This window comes from Takifugu rubripes, chromosome 5, assembly GCF_901000725.2.
Source record: "Takifugu rubripes chromosome 5, fTakRub1.2, whole genome shotgun sequence".
NCBI classification, from domain to species: Eukaryota; Metazoa; Chordata; class Actinopteri; order Tetraodontiformes; family Tetraodontidae; genus Takifugu; species Takifugu rubripes.
In genome coordinates this window covers 6,425,531-6,439,288 of record NC_042289.1, presented here as the reverse complement: position 1 = coordinate 6,439,288, position 13,758 = coordinate 6,425,531, and the positions used below count along the sequence as shown (strand labels likewise).

Below are 13,758 nucleotides of genomic sequence, written 5' to 3'. Positions count from 1 at the left end.
CACACGCAGACAGACGGACACCTTTAATAGTAGAGCGTTTTCAACTTTTAATTATAAATTTATTGCAAATATAGAAATAGATCTTTTGTACAGAAATTGCTAAGGGGAAAAAAAAGATGTCAATATCAGCAACAAATACCTCAAATGAAAAAGCCAAGAAATGTTCCCCTGAATTCCAGTTTAGTTTCGTCTTCCCTTTTTAGTCGTGAAACAGAGCGGAAACCAAAGTCACATCCGATATAAATACAACAAGACCACATGTTCTTTAATTACAATGGTGTGTCCCTTTTTGACACATTGTGTTTGGAAAAACAAAAGACAAGAGTCATATATGAACCCAAATGCAGTTTACTGTACATTTCATGACTGCAGTGCACTCTCCAGGACAATGAAAGTAACTTTCCTCTATTTTTAAGGAGCTTTTATAATCAGTTTCAGCTGATGCAGCAGTGAAATGGCTCCGCCTGCTCCCGTGTTACTGCTGAACAGAAGAAAAAGGACCAAAACTTTAAATCCACACTTTGTATCGTTTTTGCCTAAAACTCTCAGGATAAGTTACCAGATCTAATCAGAACCCTTTGCAGTGTTTTGCCAACAAATGATGAGCTGAGCTGAGGCTCGGTCTTTTGACATTTAATTTCCTCAAAGATTTGATGATGGTCCCTTCGCGCCGCTCCCTCTCCCTCAACCGACAAACAAATTTAGAATCCTCCGCTGCTTTTCGATCAGGGTCGCCGGCGGGGACGTTCCTTTCAGCGATGATTCGCGGTCGTGCTGATGGATCACCTGCGATCATCCCTAACGGTACGCAGAATTATGGGCATCTGGTTCACTCACAATTAAGCGAAAACAATGCAAGCCAGCCATCAAGTCACGTCGCAGGACGAGCAGATGTTCACTGGCGGGAGTACAGCTTTGACACACGCTTGATTAGACCAAACCAGTAACGGCAGTGGGTGTATTAACATTATTGGGCATATGATAAATGACTTGTAGCCGAGGCTCCGCCCCTAAACAATGGAATCAATCACATTTAGCTTTTGTTGGGGGGGGGGGGGTTACTCCTTTATTTGACTGACATTTCATTTAAAACCTGATAAACCCTCTGTAGGATAAATCTTCATGTTTAATATTCATGTAATATTCAGAGGAGGTTATACCTTCTGCAGTCAAGTGAATCCAGGTCGGTGCTATAAAAGACTGATGGCAACCCACTGATGTACTGCTGGACGCATATGTGGCCCTTTCAATCAAGCCAGTAACAGAAGAGCAGCGATCTGAGAGCAGGGGTGTATATGTTGGATTTGCTTAACAACATGTGGGCAGACACAGGCTGAAGCTGCACTGATTCCACCTGATGGAATATTAGCATTGTACGATATTGTTTCGGCAAAGTCGTCATTTGACTCCTTTCGTAATTTAACCTTTTGCTTTTTTTATGAAAAGAAAGAGCAGAGAAAATACAGCCATTAACAGGAGATCGTTGGCACGTCCACCACTGAAAGTAGTATCTGTTTCTCAAACTGACGGAAGTTTGAGATCCAACATCCTCTTTATAAACACTCCACCAGCCTGTGGAACTAATTATACAATAAGCCCATTATGTAATAAACCCATTGGAGCCCCGTCGTTAACCGCGTAAAACAGCACAAAGAATAAACGGCTGAAATCCTAAATGTTTAAATCAAAAGTAGACGACAGTGCTGGATTTTCACCCCTAGACTTTATGTTTTCAATGTTAAGTCCACTTATTGTACACAACTATATAATTTTGCCTCTCAGAAAATACAGGGAAATCATGCAAATATAACATTTAAAAAAAAAAAATTTTAATACACTATGTTGATCTTCTCTTTCCTTAAAGACGTCATAGCACGTACCAAAAGTCACATTCTCATTATATGATAAACACCCCCCCCCGCACACACACCCTTTCCAATATATATATATATATATAAAATCAAAATATTTATATATATATATATATAAAATCAAAGACAAATGAAAAACCGATAACAGAGAAAACACAGAGACATGTCTCAAGATCAGGCTGAGTATAAAAACACTGAAGCTTTTTTTCCACCCTTTTCTGTGTTTTATCTACAAAATTCACAGATATGTAACAGATCCTTTAAGTCCTTCTCGCCGTCTTTGTGGAAATGGCCCTCGTGGACTGGATGCGCGTAAAAGAAAGTGTTGTCTTGTCAGCTGACAAACACCTGCACAGCCGCGTTTTCCACTTGTGAGGACGTTCAAATGCTGTTCTGCTCAGAAGCAAGAGTCTCTCGGAACCCCCATCATCAAAAGGAAAAATCAACAAATCCAAAAGAACTGTATAAGAATGAACAAAAGCTATCTTTAATCCGTAAATACTGACACTACTGTTAGCTTGCTAACTTTCTGAGTGTTATTGTTTGAAATAAGTGCTCCAAGATCAGTCATCAATACTTTTTTTTAAGTGATCTGCTTTTGATTCATTACAGTGACATAAACTGCATATTTAATCTGTTTTGAAGCATCAGGCCCTCAGCTGTGGCTGTCGAGATGACAAATATGACACATTTTGGCACATTATCCACATTTTAATACCCAACACGGAAGGCTAATGGGCATAAAATACTTTTGGACACCTAGTCTCACGGCACCAATTAAAAGGATTTGGAACCCAATGTTGGTGCTGTATCTGTCTGTCACAAGCATTATGATCTAGTATGAAAAGGTCTACACAGTGCACCTCCCTGCCCATGTGGTAGGGATAATTTCGGAGCCAAGTTTTAAATCCCTGTCTGTCTTTGCTCTCATCTTTTTGAACACCACTCCTTCTGTCTGTGTCTTCCTTTTTCACCACCCTCAGTAAGTTTTTTCGACCAATTTGCTTTTAATGCTTTTACAATAATAATCACCACCATAATTGTGATAATGACAATGTACATTGCAACATAAACAAAATGACATTGAGTTATTATGTTAATTCTTGTGCTAAATTATCTCAGCGCCGCTCTTTGCATGATCGACGTTAAAACAAGATTATTTAAGAAGGGAAATTAATTCAATCTGATCCTTTACATTATCATTTAAGGTGTGCATCAGGGATCTATTGTGGGATTGTTTCATTTTAATAAGTTCCTTTCAAAATTGTATGGCTGCAGAAACCTTACGTTATTACTCAACCTTGGATTTTACAAAAATTAAACTATCTTTAGAAGCATGTTTTAAAAATAAGCACTAGACTTTTTCCCATTTAAAATTCCATTCTGAAGCCTTTCCCCAGCACTGAAATTTACTGTATGGCACATTTGGAACAAAAACACATTTGTCAACCTCAGCGATTGTTAGTCACATCCTAAATTCAGATCTTTAATTCAGATCTAACGCTGCAAGGATGATTTATAGAGCTAAACCGTGCAACGAGTCAAGGGAACTCTAAGGACCTTGACTGTGGTCTTCCCTAATATAAGTACTCCATTAGCAAGTTAGAGACTCATTTGGCATAAATCTGTCTGTAATTTCAGACCCCGGTTCATTATTTAAGAGGCATGCGTTAAATTTAAATGGCTGAGAGCTTAAATATATTCGAGCATCGAAGGACACATCTTAACATGTGTGTGAGACTTCCTGGTGTACAGGGTGGGGGCAGCCCAAACCAGTCTCCTACAAAAGGATTTGAATTTATTAGCACATTAGTTGGCTTTCTCACGTCTGCCTCAGAGTCACACAACAAGGATGGTGCAACAAAAAGGAAGCATTGATCTCCAAGCCAGCCACCTTCAAGGGGAAGATATGAGAAGCATACAAGGGAGGGTTTGGCTCAATGATGCCATTGTGGGTAAAAAACTAGTACGATATAATTGATTACAGTGCGTGTAAGAATTTATAATTGCTCTCTAGCGGTCAGATTTGTGCAGATAATTAAGAAAAAGTGTTATTCCAATGATTACACAAAAAAATTGTCCAATTTGTTTTTTGGCAGAGGATGTAAATGTTGTTGTCTATGTCTTGCTCATGGAGTTAAAGAACGACATTTGTATGAGTCACTTGTGATAATACTGGCAGCAGACTTCTAGGTAATTACTCGCAATGTGCTCTAAATACAGCAACAACTCATCCGAGTGAGGGTAGTAATTGTTATTTTTAAAAAGTCTGTCACCGAAATAAATAACGGTTTGAGCAGGATAGTACCTGAACTAACGTGTCCCTGAAAGTTGATTCTAAAATAATAATAATAATAATATTCACACATTGTCATGGATGAAACAAAAAATTAAATTTCGAACAATCCTGACTTTACCAAACATGTCTAGAGGCTACCCAGTCATCTCTGTAAAGATAATCTAAACCACAAACTCTTCTACACACACTTTGAAAATTGAAGGAGAGCCAAATGATCACACAATGCTTTGAAGAAGGTGGATAAGCTGAGACAATTCAGTAAAAACCAAAAGACCACAATGACAAGACTCTCGAGTTGTAATTTCACAACAGAAGAGAAGGTTCAGATGTGGGGGCAGTGTTGGTGCTCGCCTCAGAAGTATTAATGTGATTTATCATCAAAGAGTAGGTCATGGGTAGTACTCTTCTCATGTCTAATACATATTACTGAAGACCAATGGGACCAAGGAATTGGGTGGATGTCGGTCTCAGTCACATCAACCACGTAAAAAAACTGCTGATATATGAAAAAAAGAGAAATCCCCCTCAAATGAAACTCATCAAATTCTGAGCTTTAACCTGAAAAACAAATGGGGCAAACAGGGGCAGGCTCCTTCGGGTTTCACATTTTTTAGGGTCTACGATTGTGAATGATAGCTGAGGAAAATTCAACAGCCAGAGAGCACTTGGAGGAGGAAGAACGTCTTTTGTCAAAATGTGAGGCAATAACATTAACATTTCAGAGAAATCATAATTAGATCATTTCATTAGAAAAGAGCAGCAACATGAATAATGTGCTCCATTAATGGAAATTAGATCATGGCTGTGAGACACACTGCACTGCTGCGGTGGAGCTGAGCACTGCACGTGATGGAGATCAGGGAAAAAGACAGAAACAGTGCTGCTATTTGTACATATGTCCATGCCACGAACACCCTCATATTATTTACTCAGATATTCAGCCACTGGGAAAGATATTACAACAATTAATTTCAGTCAATTTTAGAGTACAATATGATCTAACGAGGCATGCCAACACTCACTTACACTGACCACTGTATACCGCACAGCTACACACAATCATGAGGCGTAAAGTGCAAGTGAACATGCCTGCCACAAGTTGGTTAACGTGGTTCCATATAGACGACAGTTTTACTCATTTCGAACAGAACAGAGATGTTGGCAGTATTCAGAAACTTCCTTTTCTTCTGTGCCTTATTCATATTAGAGAAAGGTTTTGGAATGTAATGCGGTGCTCACATGCTGAAAGTCGATTTCCTGACATTCCTTATTTTCCCTTCAACCTCGCTTTTCTTCTGTTTCATTGTTGACTATGTTATTATTCCTCCTGTGTTGGGGGATATGTTTGGATAAAACATTTCTAATGATCATGATATAATATAATTAGTCTTTGGGTTTGTTGTTCTTTACTTGGACCATTGGTGTTTGAGATCTCTGAAACACCCTCTTTGAACCACTGCCTGTTTTGCACCTCAGGATCTGAACTGCTATTTTGAGCTTGGGATAATGTTTAATCCATTTTATTGTTCTCCACAAACCTTGATATTTTCTCTTTCATTTTCAGTTTCTTTTTTCGTCAACTGCAATTTGCCATTGAGGTGAAAATTCCTTCGACGATATAAGATTTCCAGTAAAAGAGAGAAATGGCCTTGTGGTCAGTAACTTCATACAGCACCCAATATAAAAAAGTAATAAGCTTACAAAAGGGTATGAACACTTATGTGATTACCCATATCTGACAGCATGGCACTGAAAAGTTGGTCCATTGGATCACAAAACATGATTAGACAGTTGGATTTCTCCTATACTATAAACAAATCCCTCAAAAGACAAAATGAGAATGATCCAGAAATGGTGCTACAATGAGGTGTAAAATATAACGCTATAATGACTCTTAAAAACCAGGCACAGTTTAATTGTCCTTGATCTTTGCACAATATTCTTTACACCTAGCATGCCGAAAATAACCAAAAGGCAAAATTTTAGCCAACGTGTTCCTTCTTTTTTTTTTTTTCCTTTGGCCATAATGGCCAATCAGAGAAAAATATTCCAAATCCTCTTCACTCTTAGCTTATCGCTGGCCTCACAGTCAGAGCTTCTGCTGTGCCGACACACCTTTCCAGTAATCGAGGATGTCATGCAGGTCCTCACCTTTAGCAAACTGCACTTTTTTTCGAAGGGCATTTCCAGCTGTCACGTAACAAGACTCATCCCGCTGGCCCTTCCGGTAAGGACGAAAGCGCTCCCAGATCCGCAGCGTGCTCTCTGAGGAGTACTCTGGGCTAGAGGAGTAGCCAGAGTTACTGGAATGGTGGCGAGCAGGGGAAAGTTGGGAGTAGGATGCTGCGTCTCTGCGGGAGCGCGTCAGGGGCTTTAGGAAGGAGACTCTCTGGGCAGGGGAACCCTGGTGGGAGCCCTCATAGTATAGAGCAGGGACAGAGTGGCGGTGCTCCGAGCAGTGGTAGTCCTGCTGCACCTTCAGCTGTTGCTGATGTTGTTGTTGCATTTGTTGCTGTTGATGGTAATGGTAGGGCTTCTGGTTTTCCTGATGTTGGGCACCAACACCACCACTGTCGCAACCACCACCACCCCCTCCACCACAGCTCCCACTTCCCACCAAAGGTAGCCTCTCAAGGGGCTCCCCACAACCCACGGGGCTGGCCCTTTCTGGGAACTGCTGCTGTTTCTGATTGCAAGCATCTGGGCTCCTTGGCTCAGGAACATCGAGGCTGTATACCCGAGCTCCTCCACGGTCTCTGTCCTGACCCGCTGAGCCACAAGACGTGGTGCTGCACTGTTTTTTGACTGCATTTACATTAACCATAGCGGCATCTGCACTCATTTGCCGTTGAATGGGACGTACAGCAGTGGCAGGGGGAGGAGGCCTGTAGGGGGGACTAACAACAAAACCACCGCCGCTGATCCCTGGGCGCTCAGAAAGAGGTGCATTCAAAGCAGGGAGTGGAGGTGGTGCAGGTATTTTGTTGGGGGTAATGATATGACCTGTTTCTGTCAACCCTTGGGAGAGTGGGATTAGGCCACGCGTAAGGGAAGCCGTGCTAGTTGGGGGTGGGGAGGTGGGATTAGAGGAAGCAGTAGGGTTGCTTGAAGCTCCTGATGTTGCAACTGCAGCAGCATCCAGTTTAAGCGCATCAATGCAGTTGTTAATGATCTGGTTAACCTTGTCCACCTCCATTGCAATAGTTGAAATTTCCGATGCTGACCCACGCCCATCATCATCAGAGTCATCGCAGACATCGGTTCCATCATCATCCCGCAAGTCTAGCCCTCTCCTCCCTGCATGTCCGCCGTCTCCCAATCTCTCCATACCACTACGCACATCCATATAGTTTCCTTTATTTGTGCCCATGGCCTCTGAAAACGCAGCACCCATCTTTTCTACTTGAGGAATAGAGGAAAGTCTGGAGGAACTGGTGTTAGCTGAGTGGAGCATTCCTGAACTGGAGGATGTTGACATTGGAAGCTTGCCTCCATGGTGATGTTGATACTGATGTTGCTCTCTGGACTGCTCTTGTAGCTTGTGGACCGCCGCCGGATCATTTGCAACTGCTGCTGCCACCTCTGGCCCATAGCGCATTTCCAGAATTGTTTTCTTTACACAAATGGACTTCTTCTTTTCATCATGCACCCGTTTTTTTCTGAGGCAATAATAAACAAAGCCCAAGATAATTAGCATGCCAAAAAGACAGCCAACAATGGTCATTATATAATGGGTTGTGGTTGATGGTGTTGGGAATGTGTCTTGAGCTCGTGTGGAAAACTGGAGACAGGTATGGTTATAGCGTTGAGAATTGCGAATAGATGCCACACAGAAGGTGTAATTGGTATGCGGCTTGAGCTTGTTGAGGGTAATCATCTCCTTCTTGTTCCTCAAATTCATCACATCAGACACATAAGTGTAGTTGTACTGTGTCAAGATGTACATTTTGAGATAGGGTTTCGGAATCTGCACTAGAAGAGAGGCAGACGACAAAGAGACATGATGAAGTTTGATGCTGGGAATGAAACTGTGTTCAGTTGATGATGAGGAGGTGGTTGGCTGGTGATATGGTCCCAAACCACCAAACACCTCTGGACCGATTCCAGACGGACCATCCAGATCTGGTGGGAGCGATGTCATCCCTGGAATCATCACCCCATCTCGACAGTGGTGGTACAAAATGTTTTTTGCGTTACGCCCAGAATGACCAGCAGCAACGAGTAAGGGGTAGCCAAACATCTCTCGGGGGGTCTCACATTGGAGGCGATCGTAGGTGTGTGTGACATTGTTAAAGGACTCCAACCAGATCAGGAAGCTGTAAAGGTCGCAGCCACAGTGGAAAGGGTTTGCTGCCAGTTCGCACACCATCAACCGACTGAGAATGGTGAACGTGGACGGGTCGATGCGGGCCAGTTTGTTGGATGACAGGTCAATGCTGCTGAGGCTTGGGCACTCCCAGAATGCATTGCTGGCTATAACTTCAATCAGGTTGTGCTGCAGGAAAAGGCACTGCAGGTGGCCAAGACCTCTCATCATTCCTTCCGTTAAGTTTGTCAATTTGTTGTAGCCCAGTTGAAGAACCTATGAGGGGAAATATAATACCTGATATTTTAGACAACCTTTCTCATAACATCGGTAATTTGCAAAAGGTTTGAGGTTATGTCTTGCAATGTTTAAATGCCGACTTAGACGTCAGTAGGTCAGACTGTCACGAAATTACTTTAATGTAATGTTTTATAAAAGTTGGACAAACAGTAAGGTATAATAATTAATGGTGTCTACCTGTAGGTTGGCCTGTCCTGCAAAGGCTCCATCTTCAATATAGCTGATTTCATTCTTGGTGAGGTTCAGGTCAGTCAGGTTGGTGAAGCGGTACATGGAGCTGAAGAGCACCACTTTTAGCTTGTTCTCGTTTAGTCTCAGGTCATGGACCGTGTTGTTGATGTGCTGAGGAATAGTCTCATATGGTGGTTGGTTCTGACTGCAGATAGCCAACCACACATAGCCTTTGTCCCCCTCAATTAGCCAGCAATCACCTTTGACAATGTAGGGAAAATGTGAGATAAACAAAAGGGAGGAGAGAATAAGGAAAAATGGAGCAGAGTTGGTGGCCGAACGCTGCATGGTGGAGATTTATAAATAAATTTGCAAGAAATGGTAAAGCAAGGGAAGGAAGGAAATAAAAAATGTGTTTGCTGCGTGACGGCGACCCAACAGAGGTTAGGTGAAAGGATTGCCAAAGCGGAGGGCAGATTCAGAGAGGGGTTGAAGGCTTCACAAGGCCTGTCAGCTTTATGGCTGCCATGTTGTTCAGCAGGGGAGCCCTGTTCCACTTCCTGTAGTGGTGCAGTGTGGGGTGACACAGCTCGTCATTGCAGTCCCTCAGCCGTGACCCAGTTAAACTGACCCTTTGAGTAACGGAGGATCTGTAGAGGAAGATAAATCGAAAGTCCGATCAGTACCCAAAGACAAAATTACGGATGTGACACCCATGACAAGACTTATTGTTTAATATTGTCCCTTTCCAGTCTATTCAGGTATTACCAACACATACGTCATTGTCTGTGCCATCTATCCCCAAAAGTAAACAAGGTGTGCTATTTATCAGGCATCACAAATCATCCCCCGGCCGCGGATAAGTATGGAATCTTAACTGAAGCATGTGACATTGCTGCAACAGGTTACCATTTGTAAAGGTCAGCAGACATTTTGCTGATCCATGTGTGTCACTGCCAGACCCACTTTGCTCTTTACAGGACAGGTTGCCTTTTAAAAAGCAGGAAGTGCAGCATTAATCATACAAATGCCGACAGCACACAGTCTCCGCCGACAATCCTTTTTCTGACACTGGCTGCCAAAACCCAAGCTCTCTCTATCCCATCTGCATGTCGCTTGAATAGCGGTGAAGCGTTTACATAAGGAGGAGGATTAACTGCCTGTTGCATCATGTCATATATTGTCCCGTTGCCGGCTCAGCAGCTGGTGCAAACATATAATTACACACAGATTACTCAAACATGCGCAGATTGATTGATACCCTATGTGCACTGTCACACTGTGTCCATTTACTGTTGTGTATGCTGTGTATGCATACCTGCCTACAGAACTATTTATTTTGCAGCCCACTATGACTTTAATCCACTTTCACCATCTAGCATTTGCTATTTGCGTTTACATCTTTCTAATTCCTCTTCTTATTCCAGCAGAGAGCTGAACTCATTCCAGTCTGTATTCCCTTAAGGTACCAGTAAAAGAAAAGGGTCCAGTTTCTTTTTTAACCTACTAATTACTGTAAAAATCACATCATCAAAAGTAAATGAAAAAAAAAGAAGAAAACACACAAACCCACACCGTTGACATACATTGGAATAAATGGCTATTTAAATGTCAGGAAGTGGGGATTATTGTTTATTTAAAAACAAACTGTTGTTAAAAATGCAAGCTACTAATTGTTATTATGGGGCAGAAGCTAGACAAAAGATATTAGATTAAGATAATGCGTGCATAAATCACCATTTCATGAATTCATTAGTTGTAAAAGATTCTAACAGCTTTGCCCAGACAATCAATATCATGGTAGATTTTTTTCTTAAGCCATTTTATGCTGCTACCAGGAACATAGTGCAGTTCCATAATTACCTCCCAAGAGTTGTTGTGGACAGTCGCCCAAAACCTTTAAGCAAACTGCAGTCAAATTAGAAGAGGATGTGTGTTGATTCCCATTTCAATTAAAAATGAAAATCATTAGGAGCCGCTATACAAGGAAACCAATCAATAAAAGGAAGGAAAAGCAATTATAGCAATGAATGTCAAATGTTACTTGTTTATGAAACAATGTAAGGAAGATCACAAAAAGCAACATCCGCTGTCATATTTATCTGTCACAAGTGACAGGTGCATTAAAAAAAACCCACAATGTTATTTAATAGGTTAATGTCACACAGAACACACACCCCTTCAGGGAGTCCTATTAAAGTCTGTATTCGCTCTGGTCTCTGCTGCAATGATGCACCGCTGTAGAACTGCAGCTACTGGAAGTCGCTCTGCACGTCTTCGTCGGAGGATCATCCCGTCCACATGAGATGTGATCTGATTCGATGCTCCACATAGTAAAACCCAGAAGGTTCGCATGAGGGAGACACAAAACACGGTCGGTCCGTATGTGTTCAGATTTAGGGATGCGGTTACATAATTAGAAATATGGGCTCTGCAGAACATATGTCTCAAAGGGAAACAGCCTGAGTCACAACGCCGTTCCGTGAGCAACTGTGCGCACACACGATCGACTCTTCTCTGTCTTACTGGCAGCTCATCTGCATTCTCCAACACACCTCTCCAATATCCTGTGTGCCTGAACTCGCTCGCACACAAGGTGCGATTTTCACACAGCTGATAGGAACATCCTGCTAGCCGCGGCGGGGCATCGCTGGGAATCGGGGGCGCCACTTCAACAAATTAAAACCTTTTCACCCCAGGCTTTTAAATTGCACTAGAGATGGGCACGAGATGGGACCCTTAATCTTTGAAGAGGCCTTGGAAACTGTGAGGACCAGCCAAAATGTCCTCACTTTCCAAAAACAGACTCCTCTCAGGAAATCTAGGTTGCTAGCGGCATTCCAACCGCTGTTGCCATGGAAACGTACATTATAATTGACAGTAGCCATTAAGCTCAGTGTTACTGGAGCCATCGTGTCGGCATACGCATTGAATCAGAGTATCTGGCGCGCTCCAGCATGCACAACGCTGCAACTCCAGAGAATACTGATGGTCCTGGAGGATCTGCACATTTCTAACATCTAAACCACGGCCCGTGAAGTCCAGTCAACACTGGCGCTGATGTAAAAGTATTTGCTCGAGCTACTGCGTCGTGACCCGATGGCGTCATTTTGAATTGTGTCAGCTGTGAGTTACTCATACAACCCCCCCACCCCCAAACTGACCTGTCAAATGAAGTGGATTAAAACAAAACTAGTGCAACATTGCTCATAATCTGCATGTGGTTAACATCTCATCTCCTCAGGCAGACACTCATTATGCAATCAAAGCCTTCAGGTGATAATTGAGTGTACTCGGGAGTTGTTTAAGATCATGTAAATTGTATTATAATTAATGAAAAGCACTCGCGATAACCTTTCATATGCTCACGGGTGTATCGTACTCTGAAATGCCTGTTTAGTCCTCAGTACCTTCAGACAATTTCTGAATCATCAAATGAAAGGACAAGGAAAAGACTGAACATATTTCTCTATATTGAGTTCATGTTGGACTTGCTAAGAACCAGAAAATTGCAGGGTGTCACCAAGCAGAAAGAGATAGCCAGAAGCAGAAAATGAACGGAGGGTCCCTCTCAGCTGCGGCGGGCAACCCAGGCAATTCCTGGAAATCTGATAAATGTATTTAGGGAATCCAATAAGGATTACTCACATTAGCTAAAGTGAGGAGGAGTTGATTTGAGCTGCGGGGGTGAAATTAAAAGTGCTGCCTGTGCCTGTTTTGTTTGACAAAGTTCGAGGGAATCTCAGCATCTCCCTATGATCTTCTCACATTTTGGTGTCTCTTTATCCCCCCCTCTATGTTCTCAAATCTCTCACTTTGTCTCCCAACCCTTTTAATCTCTCCGCACACTTTGATATTTGTTCCTTTCTTCATTTCCTTCATCTCCTTGTCTCTTTCTCACCTCCCCATCTCTCTTTCCGCCACTGTTACAGTCGCTGTTGGCCCGAGCCAGCTCCCGCGCGGTGCTGGGGGGGGGGGGGGGCAGAGTAGAAGACTCTTTCCTCTCCACTTCACACAGGGCTTAGAGATGAGACAAACACAACTACAGACAGATGAAGCTCTCCTGAGAGTTCCACGGGGCGCATGTGGAAGTGGAACAGATCATTTTGGCCTTATGGGGAACCTGTTAAAAGGCTCGGTAGACTTTGTTAAGCACTGCTGAGCAAATTGTATTTTGTTGCTACTTGGATGGGTTTTAGTGCAAGCCCGGACTTTTAACTCGAAAATGTACACATGCTGTGTCAGTGCGTTTAAGGCACACATGATACACAAGCAAAGGAAACAGGCTGATATGTTAAGAGTAGCAATTTACAACTGTCCAAGTCTATAAATCAGCCCCAAATCTCCAATGTATAACTAGATTAAGGTCATCTCTTTATACCTTTTTTAAAATACAACCATGAACTTTGTCAAATACTATTTTTAAATTGAGAAACGGAAGTAGCATACGTTCAAATTATAGCAACAAATTGGCCCATTCTCACTGCTGGGTATTTCTGGTAAACACTGGGAGCAGGAACTTTACAGGAACCTTCCTCTTGCTTGGCCCTCTCGTTGGTCGTGTCTCCACTGCGACATCGCCGGTTCTGATCGCCATCGTGCGGCAGTTTCGACCGTGATGACAGCCGGGCGAGCCGCCAAAAGCAAAAATCATAACAGGGAAAGCAACGAGGAGGTGACAAACAGGGAAGGAGCCGAGGCTGTGTATCACCATCTAAGAAAATTCCAATCTATCGCTGCAAACAGTATCTGTGTACGCATTAGTGTGTTCGTACGAGAAAGTAAACAGCAGGTGGTGCGTTGGGATACTT

At 42.6% G+C, this 13,758-nt stretch overlaps 1 protein-coding gene across 1 annotated transcript in view; it reads right to left on the bottom strand.

The window, feature by feature from the left end:
• Positions 1-4,453: 4,453 nt before the first annotated feature.
• elfn2b (extracellular leucine-rich repeat and fibronectin type III domain containing 2b) overlaps positions 4,454-13,758 on the bottom strand; it is a 39,698-nt gene continuing 30,393 nt past the window's right edge. The window contains exons 3-4 of the mRNA XM_029836907.1: positions 8,954-9,597; positions 4,454-8,752 (exon numbers count right to left, since the gene is read on the bottom strand). Coding sequence (XP_029692767.1) covers positions 6,260-8,752; positions 8,954-9,295 — 2,835 coding nt within the window. The 5' untranslated portion in view covers positions 9,296-9,597 and the 3' untranslated portion in view covers positions 4,454-6,259. The remainder of the gene's footprint in view (positions 8,753-8,953; positions 9,598-13,758) is intronic.